Raw genomic sequence first — 17,982 nt, forward strand, 5'->3', positions numbered from 1 at the left:
TCAAGCTCTGTTAGGTTGGATGGGGAGCGTCGCTGCACAGCTATTTTCAGTTCTCTCCAGAGATGTTCGATCGGGTTCAAGTCCGGGCTCTGGCTGGACCCCTCAAGGACATTCAGAGACTTGTCTCGAAGCCACTCCTGCGTTGTCTTAGCTGTGTGCTTAGGGTCATTGTCCTGTTGGAAGATTAACCTTCACCCCAGTCTGAGGTCCTGAGCGCTCTGGAGCAGGTTTTCATCAAGGATCTCTCTGTACTTTGCTCCGTTCATCTTTCCCTTGATCCTGACTAGTCTCCCAGTCCCTGCCGCTGAAAAACATCCCCCACAGCATGATGCTGCCACCACCATGCTTCACCGTAGGGATGGTGCCAGGTTTCCTCCAGACGTGATGCTTGTCATTCAGGCCAAAGAGTTAAATCTTGGTTTCATCAGACCAGAGAATCTTGTTCAGCTGGAAGGTTCTCCCATCTACACAGCGGAACTCTGGAGCTCTGTCCGAGTGACCATCGGGTTCTTGGTCAACTCCCTGACCAAGGCCCTTCTCGCTCGATTGCTCAGTTTGGCCCGGCGGCCAGGTATAGGAAGAGTCTGGGTGGTTCCAAACTTCTTCCATTTAAGAATGATGGAGGCCACTGTGTTCTTGGGGACATTCAATGCTGCAGAAATGTTTTGGTACCCTTCCCCAGATCTGTGCCTCGACACAATCCTGTCTCGGAGCTCTACGGACAATTCCTTCGACCTCATGGCTTGGTTTTTGCTCTGAAATGAATTGTCAACTGTGGGACCTTATATAGACAGGTCTGTGCCTTTCCAAATCATGTCCAATCAATTGAATTTACCACAGGTGGACTCCAATCTCAAGGATGATCAATGGAAACAGGATGCACCGGAGCTCAATTTCGAGTCTCATAGCAAAGGGTCTGAATACTTAAATAAGGTATTTCTGTTTTTTATTTGTAATAAATGAGCAAAAATGTCTAAAAACCTGTTTTCACTTTGTCATTATGGGGTATTGTATATAGATTACTATTATTTTTATTTTTTTATCCATTTATGAATATGGCTGTAGCGTAACAAAATGTTGAAAAAGGGAAGGGGTCTGAAAACTTTCCGAATGCACTGTATAGCTCAGCGAGTGAGACATGAAGCTGAAGGTCTCATTCCTTAGACAAATATTTTACTAAAATTATCTGCCACTTATTACTGCAAAGAATACAGATACCATTTCAAATATTAGCTTGATTACAACTCAAACATGTCACACAGTATTTTTTGTTGTTGTCATGAGATTGGGTTAATCCCTTCCATTCTGTAGTGTTTGATCTATTCTGGGAAATGTATTTTATTTTATATTCAATAACATGGAAGTGAATTATGAATTATTATAACCTATAAAAGGATCGTATAATATTTCCAGCCTACTGTAATTATTGAAAATTCATGGGAGAATGAGTCTTTAAAAATCTAATGTTTCATCCATATGTTTTACATAGTATAGGTCACCATGTGACCAATTTCATAGAATATCGTCAAATTAAATTCTACTGCCTTTATTTTTTTCCTACACAGTTTAACATAAAATCAAATCCAATTTTGTTTGTCACAAGCGCCGAATACAACAGGTGTAGACCTTACCGTGAAATGCTTACTTACGAGCCCTTAACCAACAATGCAGTTCAAGAAATAGAGTTAAGAAAATATTTACTAAATAAACTAAAGTAAAAAAAATACAATAAAATCAAAAAGTAACACAAGAACATTCCTAACCATAACGAGACTATATACAGTGGGTACCGGTACCAAGTCAATGTGCGGGGGTACAGGTTAGTCGAGGTCATTTGTAAAGTGACTATGCACAGATAATAAACAGCGAGTAGCAGCAGTGTAAAAACAAAGGTGGGGGGGAGGGGGTCAATGTAAATAGTCCGGGTGGCCATTTGATTAATTGTTCAGCAGTCTTATCAAATCAAACTTTATTTGTCACATGCGCCGAATAAAACAGGTGTAGACCTTACCGTGAACTGCTTACTTACAAGCCCTTAACCAACAATGCAGTACAAGAAAGAGTTAAGAAAATATTTGACAAATAAACTAAATAAAAAGATAAGTAACAATAAAATAAAAATATAGAGGCTATATACAGGGGTTACCGGTACCGATTCAATGTGCGAGGGTACAGGTTAGTCGAGGTCATTTGTACATGTAGGTAGGGGTAAAGTGACTATGCTTAGATAATAGACAGTGGGTAGAAGCAGTGTAAAAACAAATGGGGGGGGTCAATGTAAATAATCTGGGTGGCCATTTGATTAATTGTTCAGCAGTCTTCTGGCTTGGGGGTAGAAGCTGTTCAGTAGCCTTTTGGTACTAGACTAGGCGCTCCGGTACCGCTTGCCGTGCGGTAGCAGAGAACAGTCTATGACTTGGGTGACTGGAGTCTTTGACAATTTTGTGGGCTTTCCTCTGACACCAGCTAGTATATACAGTTGAAGTCAGAAGTTTACATACACCTTAGCCAAACACATTTAAACTCAATTATTTTTTTACAATTCCTGACATTTAATCCCAGTAAAAATTCCCTGTTTTAGGTCAGTTAGGATCACCACTTTATTTTAAGAATGTGAAATGTCACAATAATACTAGAGAGAATGATTTATTTCAGCTTTTATTTCTTTCATCACATTCCCAGTGGGTCAGAAGTTTACATACACTCAATTAGTATTCGGTAGCATTGCCTTTAAATTGTTTAACTTGGTCAAACGTTTCGGGTAGCCCTCCACAAGCTTCCCACAATAAGTTGGGTGAATTTTGGCCCATTCCTCCTGACAGTGCCGGTATAACTGAGTCAGGTTTGTAGGCCTCCTTGCTCGCACACGCTTTTTCAGTTCTGCCCACACATTTTCTATAGGATTGAGGTCAGGGTTTGTGATGGCCACTCCAATACCTTGACTTTGTTGTCCTTAAGCCAGTTTGACACAACTTTGGAAGTATGCTTGGGGTCGTTGTCCATTTGGAAGACCTATTTGCGACCAAGCTTTAACTTCCTGACTGATGTCTTAAGATGTTGCTTCAATATATCCACATAATTTTCCTTCCTTATGATACCATCTATTTTGTGAAGTGCACCAGTCCCTCCTGGAGCAAAGCACTCCCACAGCATGATGCTGCCACCCCTGTGCTTCACGGTTGGGATGGTGTTCTTCAGCTTGCAAGCACCCCCTTTTTCCTCCAAACATAACGATGGTCATTATGGCCAAACAGTTCTATTTTTGTTTCATCAGACCAGAGGAAATTTCTCCAAAAAGTATGATCTTTGTCCCCATGTGCAGTTGCAAACCGTAGGCTGGCTTTTTTATGGCGGTTTTGGAGCAGTGGCTTCTTCCTTGCTGAGCGGCCTTTCAGGTTATGTCGATATAGGACTCGTTTTACTGTGGATATAGATACTTTTGTACCTGTTTCCTCCAGCATCTTCACAAGGTCCTTTGCTGTTGTTCTGGGATTGATTTGCACTTTTTGCACCAAAGTACGTTCATCTCTAGGAGACAGAACGTGTCTCCTTCCTGAGCGGTATGACGGCTGCGTGGTCCCATGGTGTTTATACTTGCGTACTATTGTTTGTACATATGAACGTGGTACCTTCAGGCGTTTGGAAATTGCTCCCAAGGATGAACCAGACTTGTGGAGGTCTACAATTTTTTTTCTGAGGTCTTGGCTGATTTCTTTTGATTTTCCCATGATGTCAAGCAAAGAGGCACTGAGTTTGAAGGTAGGCCTTGAAATACATCCACAGGTACACCTCCAATTGACTCAAATGACATCAATTAGCCTATCAGAAGCTTCTAAAGCCATGACATCATTTTCTGGAATTTTCCAAGCTGTTTAAAGGCACAGTCAACTTACTGTACTTAAACTTCTGACCCACTGGAATTGTGATACAGTGAATTATAAGTGAAATAATCTGTCTGTAAACAATTGTTTGTGTCATGCACAAAGTAGATGTCCTAACCGACTTGCCAAAACTATAGTTTGTTAACAAGACATTTGTTGAGTGGTTGAAAAACGAGTTGTAATGACTCCAACCTAAGTGTATGTAAACTTCCGACTTCAACTGTAGGTCCTGGATGGCAGGAAGCTTGGCCCCAGTGATGTACTGGGCCGTACGCATTACCCTCGGTAGTGCCTTATGGTCAGATGCTGAGCAGTTGCTATACCAGGCGGTGATGCAACCGGTCAGGATGCTCTCGATGGTGCAGCTGTATAACTTTTTGAGGATCTGGGGACCCATGCCAAATCTTTTCAGTCTCCTGGGGGGGAAAAGGTTTTGTTGTGCCCTCTTCACGACTGTCTTGGTGTGTTTGGACCATGATAGTTCATTGTTGATGTGGACACCAAGGAACTTGAAACTCTCGACCCGCTCCACTATAGCCCCGTCGATGTGAATGTAGTCCATTATCAGCTGCTGTGTCTTGCTCACATTGAGGGAGAGGTTGTTGACCTGATACCACACTGCCAGGTCTCTAACCTCCTCCCTATAGGCTGTAATCATTTAGGCAGGTTACCTTCGCTTCCTTGGGCACAGGGACTATGGTGGTCTGCTTGAAACATGTAGGTATTACGGACTCGGTCAGGGAGAGGTTGAAAATGTCAGTGAAGACACTTGCCAGTTGGTCCGTGCATGCTTTGAGTACAAGTCCTGGTAATCCGTCTGGCCCCGCGGCTTTGTAAAGGTTGACCTGTTTAAAGGTCTTGCTCACATCGGCTACGGAGTGTGTTATCACACAGTCGTCCGGAACAGCTGGTGCTTTCATGCATGCTTCAGTGCTGCTTGCCTCGAAGCGAGCATAAAATACATTTAGCTCGTCTGGTAGGCTCGCGTCACTGGGTAGCTCGCGGCTGGGTTTCCCTTTGTAGTCCGTAATAGTTTTCATGCCCTGCCACGTCTGACGAGCGTCAGAGCCGATGTAGTTGGATTCAATCTTAATCCTGTATTGACGCTTTGCCTGTTTGATGGCTTGTCTGAGGGTGAAGCGGGATTTCTTATGAGCGTCCAGATTAGTGTCCCGCTCCTTGAAAGCGGCAGCTCTAGCCTTTAGCTAAATGCAGATGTTGCCTGTAATACATGGCTTCTGGTTGGGATATGTCACTGTGGGGATGACATCGTCAATGCACTTACTGATGAAGCAAATGACTGAGGTGGTATATTCCTCAATGCCATTGGATGAATCCCGGAACATATTCCAGGAGTCCTGTAGCATAGCATCTGCGTCATCTGACCACTTCCGTATTGAGAGAGTCACTGGTAGGTATCCCGAGTGGCGCAGTGGTCTAAGGCACTGCATCGCAGTGCTAGCTGTGCCACTAGAGATCCTGGTTCGAATCCAGGCTCTGTTGTAGCCGGCCGCGACCGGGAGACCCATGGGGCGGCGCGCAATTGGCCCAGCGTCGTCCAGGGTAGGGGAGGGAATGGCCGGCAGGGATGTAGCTCAGTTGATAGAGCATGGTGTTTGCAACGCCAGGGTTGTGGGTTCGATTCCCACAGGGGGTATGAAAAAATTTAAATAATGTATGCACTAACTGTAAGTCGCTCTGGATAAGAGCGTCTGCTAAATGACTAAAATGTAAATGTACTTCCTGCTTTAGTTTTTGCTTGTAAGCAGGAATCAGGAGGATAGAATTATGGTCAGATTTGCCAAATGGAGGGTGAGGGAGAGCTTTGTATGCGTCTCTGTGTGTGGATTAAAGGTGGTCTAGAGTTTCTTTTCCCTCTGGTTGCACATGTGACATGCTGGTAGAAATGAGGTAAAACTGAAGTAAGTTTGCCTTCATTAAAGTCCCCGGCCACTAGGAGAGCCGCTTCTGTATGAGCATCTTCTTGTTTGCTTATGGCCTTATACAGCTCATTGAATGTGGTCTTAGTGCCAGCATCGGTTTGTGGTGGTAAATAGACTGTTATGAATAATATAGATGAGAAGTCTCTTGGTAGATAGTGTGGTCTACAGCTTATCATAAGGCACTCTACCTCAGGCGAGCAATACCTCGAGACGTATTTAATATTAGACATTGCGCACCAGCTGTTATTGACAAATAGACACACACCCCGCCCCTCGTCTTATCAGACGTAGCTTATCTGTCCTGCCGATGAATGGAAAAACCCGCCAGCTCTATATTATCTGTGTCGTCGTTCAGCCACGACTCAGTAAAACATAAGATATTACAGTTTTTTATGTCCCGTTGGTAGGATATTCTTATGGCTTGGGGGTAGAAGCTGTTAAGGAGCCATTGACCCATGGCCCTTCTTACCAGTTCTTATTAGAACTGCAAATTAAGCAAAAATTACCACAGTCATCAAGCTAGGTAAGAGATCATTATTAAAAATGTTTAATTGACAGATAAAAGACCGAACTAGAGCAAAGGTAATTGAACTCCTAAAAAAAGCAAGACTTTATGTTTTTTTTATGTAGACTTTCTCTATATAAAACATCATCAAACTTAGTTAGCCAGACATTATTTCAAGTTTCTATGAATATATAGTTAGATATCTTAACCTTTTCAGCTTTAATATTGCATATAGATTGTGGCTTCATTGTCTGCATCATTTCCAATCTCCCATATATACAACATTTTATAAATATATATATATATATATATATATATATATATATATATATATATATATATATATATATATAGTACCAGTCAAAAGTTAGGACACACCTACTCATTAAAGGGGTTTTCTTTATTTTTACTATTTTCTACATTGTAGAATAATAGGGAAGACATCAAAACTATGAAATAACACATATGGAATAATGTAGTATCAAAAAAGTGTTAAACAAATGAAAATAAATTTTATATTTGAGATTCTTCAAAGAAGCCACTCTTTGCCTTGATGACAGCTTTGCACACTCTTGGCATTCTCTCAACCAGCTTCACCTGGAATGCTTTTCCAACAGACTTGAAGGAGTTCCCACATATGCTGAGCACTTGTTGGCTGTTTTTCCTTCACTCTGCCGTCCGACACATCCTAAACCATCAAAATTGGGTTGAGGTCGGGGGATTGTGGAGGCCAGGTCATCTGATATAGCACTCCATCACTCTCAAATGATAGTCCCACTAAGCCCAAACCAGATGGGATGGTGTATCGCTGCAGAATGCTGTGGTAGCCATGCTGGTTAAGTGTGCTTTGAATTTTAAATAAATCACAGACAGTGTCACCAGCAAAGCACCCCCACACCATAACACCTCCTCCTCCATGCTTTATGGTGAGAAATACACATGCGGAAATCATCCGTTCACCCATACCGCGTCTCACAAAGCCATGGCGATTGGAACCAAAAATCTCAAATTTGGACTCCAGACCAAAGGACAAATTACCACCGGTCTAATGTCCATTGCTCGTGTTTCTTGGCCCAAGCAGGTCTCTTCTTATTATTGGTGTCCTTTAGTAGTGGTTTCTTTGCAGCAATTCGACCATGAAGGCCTGATTCACACAGTCCCCTCTGAACAGTTGATGTTGAGATGTGTCTGTGACTTGAACTCTGTGAAGCATTTATTTGGGCTACAATTTCTGATGCTGCTAACGCTAATGAACTTATCCTCTGCAGCAGAGGTAACTATGGGTCTTCCATTCCTGTGGCGGTCCTCATGAGAGCCAGTTTGATCATAGCGCTTGATGGTTTTTGCGACTGCACTTGAAGAAACTTTCAAAGTTCTTTAAATGGTCCGTATTGACTGACCTTCATGTCTTAAAGTATTGATGGACTGTCGTTTCTCTTTGCTTATTTGAGCTATTTTTGCCATAATATGGACTTGGTCTTTTACCACATAGGGCTATTTTCTGTATAACCCCCTACCTTGTCACAACACAACTGATTGGCTCAAACGCATTAAGAAGTAAAGAAATTCCACACATTAACTTTTAACAAGGCACACCTGTTAATTGAAATGCATTCCAGGTGACTACCTCATGCAGCTGGTTGAGAGAATGCCAAGAGTGTGCAAAGCTGTCATCAAGGCAAAGGGTGGCTACTTTGAAGAATCTCAAATATAAAATATATTTTGATTTCTTTAACACTTTTTTGGTGTTATTTCATAGTGTTGATGTCTACCCTCAACCTCTCCCATCTATCTCTGAAGACCATCCAGTTTTGATTTTTATTTGCCATATATTTTTCAACTGTGCTGTGATGTTTCACAAAAGTTTTGACCCTTTTGTATTCTCATAGTTTCCACAGATTGTAAATTAAAGATAAACATTTTTGCTAAGAGTATTATTATATTATTGATCGATTGAATATGACTTTTCAGATCACCCAACAGTGCTATTTGCAGAGTTAACTCCAGGTAAATGTTGCAATTCTTCAGCCATTCCTGAACCTGCGACCAAAAACAAGCTACATATAGACAGTACCAACACAAATGATCTAATGATTCTGTCTCTTCGCAGGTAAAATCTGCAGAGCTGAGATGGTTGTATCCTTGATATAACATTCTGTTGGTTGCAAGAATTTTGTAGAATAATCTAAATTGAAAAACTCTAAGTTTTGAATCCGGCGTTGTTTTGTGTATCTGTTCATAAACCATGTGCCATGGAATCGGTACATCGAAAATCTCTTCCCAACTATTTTGCAATCTGTATGGCACAGCTGTCAATTTTTGGTCCTTAAATTAAAAACTGGTATACTTTTTTATTTATCACAATCTTCTTTAACGCAGGACCGACAGACAAGTTCCTTACTTTCTCCCCATTTTTTCATTTACCCAGAAAGTCATCTATGGGGCCAGGATAGACAGTCATCCATGGTTCAGATTTGTTTCAAACGCCACTGCCAACTTGAGTGAACTGTAGCCAAAATAACCAAAAAACTAAGGGTGATAGGGGCAAGCTCACCACGTTCAAAAGTTGTGGCCTAATCACGTCCAAGTAACTTCAAACCAAGTCCTTGAGTTGATTTTGGTCATGTAATTTTGAACATGGTGAGTTTGCCCCATCCATAGTTTTTTGGTTACGTTAGCTCAACTTGAACAAGATATAGTTTCATAACCTCAGCATATGATCGATCAAATGATGTGCTCAGAACAGAAGTTACATAGGCCTTTATCTGAAGGAGGAGTTATTGATGTTGGTCTATCAGATTTGACAAGCTCTGATTGATAACCACTTTTTAAGGGATGATGAGAGCCAGAAGTAGATGTGGTAGACCTTTACAATGTTGAAGTACAGTGAATTCCTCGGAATACTAAGTGTTTTCTTTATTATATTACTTCCTTGTTTTAAGATAGTGATAACATGGACCATCAGACTAATCTTCTTCTCTATTTTAGGACTCTTGGGGGTATCCGAAACGAATGTGTAAAAAGTATTTTATGAACATTTTGAATCTGGCCTTATGTCAAATCAGGTAATGCCAAATGAAGTATGCTTTGAAGTGATTGAAATGCATCAGACAATAATTGGAAAGTTCAGGAAACCCATAAATGTCACCGAGTTAAAGCAGTTCTGCATGGAAGAGTGGGCCAAAATTCCTCCACAGCGATGTGAGAGACTGATCAACAACTACAGGAAGCATTTGGCTGCAGTCATTGCAGTTAAAGGTGACATAACCAGTTATTGAGTGTAAGGGGGCAATTACTTACTCACACAGGGGTATTGGGTGTTGCATACTTTTGTTAATTAAATAAATGAAATAAGTATCAACATTTTGTGTTATTTGTTCACTCAGTTTCTCTTTATCTAATATTAGGTTTGGGTTGAAGATCTGATAACATTCAGTGTCAAAAATATGCACAAATCTGAAAGGGATCAAATACTTTTTCACGGCACTGTATGTTCCTGAGAGTCTTAGCTTTCAGGGTTGGGATCATAATTGCCATTATAAAACTGGTTGTTTGGATCCTGGATGCTGATTGGAGGAGCAACGTTCCAAGCTGAGCTGTATTGTCCGTCACAGGCGCACTATGCCTACTAACAGTTCCATCTGAATTATCACTGCACCTCCATAAGAATTTGACCTCCATAAGAATTTGACCTCCATAAGTGTGCAGCTAGTGGACTGTCATTCCAGGTGGAATGTTTGACGTGACGGAGTTAGCTGAAGTTGACAAGCTAGCTAGGAAGTGAAAAGAACGTTTGTCAGCCTGCATAGCAACCACTTTCGTTAGAATGGACGACCAGTCCTTTAACATGCAAAAATAATTAATGACTGGAGTGTGTCTGTAGCAACATGACCAAACAAACTAAATACCAGATTCTGTCCGGACTATGTCCTCTGGTGGAATAATGAAATTGTATGAATTTACTTATCAAAAATCAAAAGTTTTTAATGAACATGTGTCATTCATTGTTGTTTTAATATGGTGGTAAATGTTTTATAAAAGCAATAAGGCACGTGAGTCAGTGCTGTTTCATGAATACAGTCACAGGTAAATTGGTTTACTGGCCCTCCGCTTTCACATCGGGCTGGACAATGCCATTTACCTGTAACTGTATTCAGGATAAAGCACTCCATCTTGTGCCTTATTGCTTAAATAGCCCGTTCCAACGCTACAGCCAAATTCATAGGAAGAAGATCACAATTGCATTCCATTTATTTCCCCCAGTCATTGTGTGCGATTTTGTCAAAAAAAGTGTTAGCTTCAGTGATGGGTTCATAATATATAAATAGCCCAAACCATTCAAACGCTAGAGACAAATTCATCGGAAGAAAACAAATTCAACATGCCACACTGGCTTTAGAAAACAATGGTCCTAAAGCACATCGGCGCCACTTTTTGTATCACAGTGAAATTATAAAACTGGGGGGGGGGACAAAAATGCAATTTCAGAATATGGGGGGGACATGACCCCCCCGTCCCGTCTCCCTGTCCCTAGTGAAAGTTGCGCCCCTGCATACACACAGACTGCAGTTGCAGACATAACCATATTTTTTTTTCTTTCTCTCTCCCTCTCTCTCTCTCTCTCTCTCTCACACACACACACACTGACCTGTGTGACTTTAATGTGATCATGGGTAGTGGGTTCACACAAGCCTGTGAGGTCAGGGTTGTAGCTGCGTCCGTCAGGAAACAAGTAACTGAGGACAGAAGAGAGACAGCTTAGATATTACAGCATTCCTCACAGATTGCTGACAAAAACTAAGAATGACACAGAGATGTCACAGAAGGCACAACAAGCTAAATTTAGTTACACTTTAACATCCATTGTCAAACATCTTCATAACACAGTCATACAAATGACATTGCATGGCATCTCAAATTAGGACCACTTTAAAAGAGACTGGGCATTGTCATGACACAGAATACTTTTTCAATACGTTTCATGGAGCATGGCACATGAATGCATTTGTAGGTCATTTGTTTCTGCAATTTGTATTTTACCCCGATAGCTTTCTTATGACAGCACTAGGAAGAGTGTAATGGCTGTGCACTTCAAATTAAGTGCTACCTCCAAATTGAGTCCCCATGGTCTGACTGCCTTGTCCACCGACAGACAGGCAGTGAGCCTAATGTGCTTTCATGCATAACTGTATCCCAGGAATCCTCCATTAGAATATTTGCAGAAGTGGGCCACCTTTGCTCGTCTCCCAATGGCGCTCTGAACCGAAACCACGCAAGTGTGGAGAGAGAGATCAAACGACATTTACAGAGGTAATCATCCCTCGTCGCTTGAGCAGTCAAGACAGAGAGGAAATAAAAAAGTGAGTAAATTGCTACATCTCAGTTCTTCTCCCTATTAAAACAGAGACGAGAGAGGATCGAGGGATTACAGCCTGGATTATTGATCCGTTAAACTGCCTTCATTAGTGTGACTTGCTTTAGCAGTCACATTAAATCTTTCACTTATTTCTGACACTTTAGGGCGGCAGGTAGCTTAGTGGGTAAGAGCGTTGTGCCAATAACCGAAAGGTCGCTGGTTCTAATCCCCGAGCCGACTAGGTGAAAAATCTGTAGATGTGCCCTTAAGCAAGGCACTTAACCCTAATTGCTCATGTAAGTCTCTCTGGATAAGAGCGTCTGCTAAATGACTAAAATGTAAAAATGTAAAATGTTATAGGTCGTTATCAATAAAACTTCACAATAAGGTGCAGAGCAATCGATTTACCTGCTGGGAGGCAAGGAGACTCCCTGCTCCACTAAAACCATTGACAACTGCGTGCTGTTTTCAAGGGATTGTTAAATAAATGTTAACTATTCGTTTGTAATATCATCACCTCTTGAAGAGCATAGTCAGAACTACAAAATGCAGATTATTCCATGCAAAACAATTGCACACATTTAGCTCTATCAGAGTTATACAGTGAGCTCCAAAAGTATTGGGACAGTGACAATTTTTGTTGTTGTTTTGTCTCTGTACTGCAGCACGTTGGATTTGAAATGATACAATGACTATGAGGTTAAAGTGCAGACTGTCAGCTTTAATCTTAGGTTATTATCATCCATATCGGGTGAACCGGTTAGAAATTACAGCACCAGTGGCCGGCAGTGGAAGAAGATGGAAGGAGATGGATTTTGACCGACATTCTGCAAGTTTTCTCATCGATCAAACATTTGATCTCAATACAGTTTTCTGTTCCCAAAACTAGAATATGCTAGAACAGAGTGGACTAAGTTTTGTACCCTTTACCCTTTGCCAAAGTTGTAAAAAAAAAATTGTTGTTTAGAAGGAGTGCAAAGGCGAATTGAGTTATTGCACACGCGCACTTCACAGAGTAGGCGTTCTCTAACGGAAATATGCAGATGCATGCTAGAATGGGCCAATAGGATCTCACTAGCTTGTGCTTGGCTCTGCCAACCTCCTTGCTTGATCACGTCTGCCATGCTGATCCTCAACACTGGGGCACCTCAGGAGTGTGTGCTTAGTCCCCTCATGTACTCCCTGTTCACCCACGACTGCGTGGCCAAACACGACTCCAACACCATCATTAAGTTTGCTGACGACACAACAGTGTTAGGCCTGATCACCGACAACGATGAGACAGCCTATATGGAGGAGGTCAGTGACCTGGCAGTGTGGTGCCAGGACAACAACCTCTCCCTCAATGTGAGCAAGACAAAGGAGCTGATCGTGGACTATAGGAAAACTCGGGCATTGACGGGGCTGTAGTGGAGCGGGTTGAGAGTTTGAAGTTCCTTGGTGTCCACATCACCAACAATCTATCATGGTCCAAACACACCAAGACAGTCTTGAAAAGGGCACGACAACACCTTTTCCCCCTCAGGAGACTGAAAAGATTTGGCAAGGGTCCCCAGATCCTCAAAAGGTTAAAAAGCTGCACCATCGAGAGCATCCTGACCGGTTGCATCACCGCCTGGTATGACAACTGCTCTGCGCTACAGAGGGTAGTGCGTACGGCCCAGTACATCACTGGGGCCAAGCTTCCTGCCATCCAGGACCTAATATACACTAGACGGTGTCAGAGGAAACCCCCAAAAATTGTCAAAGACTTCAGTCGCCCAAGTCATAGACTGTTCTCTCTGCTATCGCACGACAAGCGGTACCGGAGCGCCAAGTCTAGGGCCTAAACACTCCTTAACAGCTCCCGAGTGGCGCAGCGTTCTAAAGCACTGCATCTCAGTGCTTTGAGGTGTCACTACAGACCCCCTGGTTCGATTCCAGGCTGTACCGAACCGGCCGTGATTGGGAGTCCCATAGGGCGGCGCACAATTGGCCCAGCGTCGTCCGGGTTTGGCCGGTGTAGGCCGTCATTGTAAATAAGAATTTGTTCTTAACTGACTTGCCTAGTTAAATAAAGGTAAAATAAAAATAAATAAATAACCCCAAGCCATAAGACTGCTGAACAATTAATCAAATGGCCAGCCAGACTATTTACATTGACACCCCCCCCCCCCCTCCCATCCCCTCCCCTGCTGCTACCCGCTGTCTATTATCTCTGAACATTCAGAGACTGAATGCAAGTGTATCGTGGTCCGAGGAACAACAAATGCGGTCCTTGAGTGACAGGGGGCGGGGCTAGGTCTGTGAGGAAAGTGTCATGGAGAAAGAGAGAGAGGAGAGAGATGACTCAAGTAGCAAAATAAACTATAAAAATTGACGTTACACACGGCGTATCACATTTAACAAACCAAACCGGTCCGTGCATCAATACCGGTATATCGTAAAATACTGTATACCACCCAGCCCTAGTCGCTTGTTTGTATCAATTGCAAAGACATTGGCAACTTTTTATTTGTAGTCACCTTTGCTCAGAAGTTATTGTGGTCACATAGAGACAGATAAACCATGTGATTCTATGTTTTGCGGAGATCTTATGTGTATAAAGTGACGAGGGAGCACAGAAAAGCATCTAATGACGCACTTAGCTGGTCAGAGGCAAGCGTTAGATTACGAACGTTTTCAAGTGCAACATTAATAACAATGGTTTTGGGAAACAGCTTGGAGATTTAACAATGCTCCTAAGAAGGATCTAACGATGAACTTATTAGCCTTAAGATGCTTTTGGGAAACCGGACCCACGTCAATAGTTAACAAGCTAACTTTCAGGGGAGAAACTACATGGCTATATAGAAATATTGTTTGATTTGCTTGCCATATATAGTGGTGATGACAGAAGTCCGACTGACAACTTTACCAGGACAAAGGCCTTGCCAATGTCAAGCTCTTTAAATCTCTGATGAAGCAAGCTAAATTACACGTTGTTTGCTTTGCTAGCTAGCTACAAGCCAAATGGATAGGCTAACCTACACGTATTTGAAATTACACTGATGTTTACTGATCAACAAAAGCATGCAGTTACTAGCTGTATAACTCTGATGATAGAGCTAAATGTGTAATAATCGGAAATGTGTTGTTCTGACTATGCTCTTCAAGAGGTGATGATATTAAAACCAAATAGTTATAACATTTATTTAACAATCCCTTGAAATACGTGTCAATGGTTTTAGCAGAGCTGGGGGTCTCCTTGCACCCCAGCAGCCAAATCGAATGGTCTGCACCTTATTGTGACGTTTTATCGATAACGACCTATAGTTAGTGAGTGTGATTTGTAATTTCCTACTGTTGAATAATAACTGCCATGGAACTTCTAAGTAGGTATGTAAAAAAATATGAAAAATGCAAGTAGTTGAATCTACACACAATACCCCTTAATGACTAAGATTTCTTTTTTTTTTTTCTTTTTTTTTTACTAATGTATTTTTTTTACTGAAATATGACATTTACATAAGTATTCAGACCCTTTACTCAGTACTTTGTTGAAGCACCTTTGGCAGCGATTATAGCCTCGAGTCCTCTTGGGTATGACGCTAGAAGCTTGGCACACCTGTATTTGGGGAGTTTCTCCCATTCTTCTCTGCAGATCCTCTCAAGCTCTGTCAGGTTGGATGGGGAGTGTCGCTGCACAACTATTTTCAGGTCTCTCCAGAGATGTTCGATCGGGTTCAAGTCTGGGCTCTGGCTGGGCCACTCAAGGACATTCAGAGACTTGTCTCAAAGCCACTGTCTTGGCTGTGTGCTTAGGGTCATTGTCCTGTTGGAAGGTGAACCTTCGCCCCAGTCTGAGGTCCTGAGCGCTCTGGAGCAGGTTTTCATCAAGCATCTCGCTGTACTGCTCCGTTCATCTTTCCCTCGATCTTGACTAGTCTCCCAGTCCCTGCCGCTGAAAAACATCCCCACAGCTTGATGCTGCCACCACCATGCTTCACCATAGGGATGGTATTTGCCAGGTGATGTACGGTGCCTGGTTTCTTCCAGACGTGATGCTTGGCATTCAGGCCAAAAATAGTTCAATCTTGGATTCATCAGACCAGAGAATCTTGTTTCGCATGGTCTGAGAGTCCTTTAGGACTCCAAGCGGGCTGTCATGTGCCTTTTACTGAGGAGTGGCTTCCGGCTGGCCACTCAACCATAAAGGCCTGATTGGGGGAGTGCTGCAGGGATGGTTGTACTTCTGGAAGGTTCTCCCATCTTCACAGAGGAACTCTGGAGCTCTGTCAGAGTGACCATCAGGTTCTTGGTCACCTCCCTGACCAAGGCCCTTATCCCCCGACTGCTCAGTTTGGCCAGGCGGTCAGCTCTAGGAAGAGTCTTGGTGGTTCGAAATTTCTTCCATTTAAGTATGATCGAGGCCACTGTTTTCTTGGGGACCTTCAATGCTGCAGAAATGTTTTGATATCCTTCCCCAGATCTGTTCCTCGACACAATCCTGTCTTGGAGCTCTATGGACATTTCCTTCGACATCATGTCCAATTAATTGAATTTACCACAGGTGGACTCTAATAAAGTTGTAGAAACATCTCAAGGATGATCAATGGAAGCAGGATGCAACTGAGCTAAATATAGAGTCTCATACAAAAGGGTCTGAATACTGATGTAAATAAGGTATTTTGTTTTTTATTTGTAATAAATTAGCTAAAATGTCTAAAAACCTACTTTCACTTTGTCATTATGGTGTATTGTGTGTATATTGATGAGGAAAAAAATCATGTAATCCATTTTAGAATAAGGCTGTAACGTAACAAAATGTGGAAAAAGTGAAGGGGTCTGAATACTTTCCGAATGAACTGTACACACACGTACACCTGGATTGTGTGTTGCAGTAGAGTGTGAAATCTGTTGTAAAATGTATTTATAGTTAAAAAATTGTATTATAATGCACTGTATATTACTGCCATAATTTTTACTGGACCCGAAAAGCTACTGGGGATCCATAATAAATACAAATACTAAAATATATGTGAAAATACTAAAATACACAGAAAATAAGTATTTAAAATAAAATTATTAAATATGCATGTATTTCAATTAGGGCTGTCAAATGATAAAAACATTTAATCAATTTAATCGCAGGATTTGCTGTGTTTAATCACGAATAATCGCAAATTCAAATTTATCTCAAATTGAGCTGTAATTTAAGCTTTTTTATACAAAAAGCCTAACGGTTATCAAAATCAGGTAAATTGATAAATCAACTTGTTTTGACATTGCATTGTTGTTTTTAGCTGTATAGATTATGTATTTTGGATGTTTTCAGTATATCTTGAACGCTTCTAGATTTATTTGATTAGAATTCAGATGGAATGCAACTTGTGCTACAGAAAAATACAATGCTTAATTCCCAGGTTTTTACGTACAAGCCTTCCCTGCAGCCGTCGATGAGGGCCTGGAAGAGGGGCTTGTTGTGGGGGATGGTCTGCAGGATTTTCCCGTCGTTGGTGACGTAGCCAATGGCCCACTGGCCCAGTCGTGTGCAGCTTTGTCTGAAGATGTAGCTAGAATGAGAGATGGGGAACAGGGAGGTCAGACAAATCAAACATTTAACAGTAATATTGTCGCTGTCGGATGGAAAACTTGTATCTCCAAAAAGGCCGTTTTTCAAGAACTGAAAAAATATACTTTATTATTTCAACATGAACACAGCATCACAAAAGTTAATAATTTGACAACATTCTGGGTCAGATATTCACACGTCACTAAACAATTGCTGTTTTACCAACAACAAAAAATATGTTAAATTGGAATTACACGTTTTGAGCACATTCTATTTGGTGATATATGATTTGATTATCATTGATTAGAACAGGCCGCGTCTGAACCAGTGAACGCGTCGCCATTTTTTGCGTTAATTCTCCATGAATTGAAAGATTATTTTATATGTGTATTTATCTTTTATTAGTAAAGAAGAAGGTAAACACTTTATCTGAATTAAAACCAGCCTGTCCGCTTACTTTACCCTGCTGCTTCACTCGTTCTCCCAAATGACTACCGCATACGATGGTGTATAGCCTAATTACACAGTCCCTTCTTGGCACAGGATTAATTAAATCTATCAACTGATCTGTTTGTGTGTGAACAAACAGAATGAAACAGCTTGACATAAAAGATAGAGGATGAATAACTCTGATCAATGGTTGAACTGTCTCCATCAGGCTACATTATGTGATAAACCCCATTATGTGATACAGCCCAATCACCTTCAGCTGACTTGTCTTCCATCAAAGGTAGTGTCCAATGAAGCCTGACATCAAACAAAGT

General features: G+C 41.6%; 1 protein-coding gene across 1 annotated transcript in view; it reads right to left on the minus strand.

Moving 5' to 3' along the window:
* Positions 1-17,982, minus strand: part of cblb (Cbl proto-oncogene B, E3 ubiquitin protein ligase) — a 204,719-nt gene that overhangs the window by 67,256 nt on the left and 119,481 nt on the right. Inside the window, exons 7-8 of the mRNA XM_041894588.2 lie at positions 17,082-17,219; positions 10,978-11,065 (exon numbers count right to left, since the gene is read on the minus strand). Coding sequence (XP_041750522.2) covers positions 10,978-11,065; positions 17,082-17,219 — 226 coding nt within the window. The remainder of the gene's footprint in view (positions 1-10,977; positions 11,066-17,081; positions 17,220-17,982) is intronic.

This window comes from Coregonus clupeaformis, chromosome 13 (assembly GCF_020615455.1).
Source record: "Coregonus clupeaformis isolate EN_2021a chromosome 13, ASM2061545v1, whole genome shotgun sequence".
Lineage (NCBI taxonomy): Eukaryota > Metazoa > Chordata > Actinopteri > Salmoniformes > Salmonidae > Coregonus > Coregonus clupeaformis.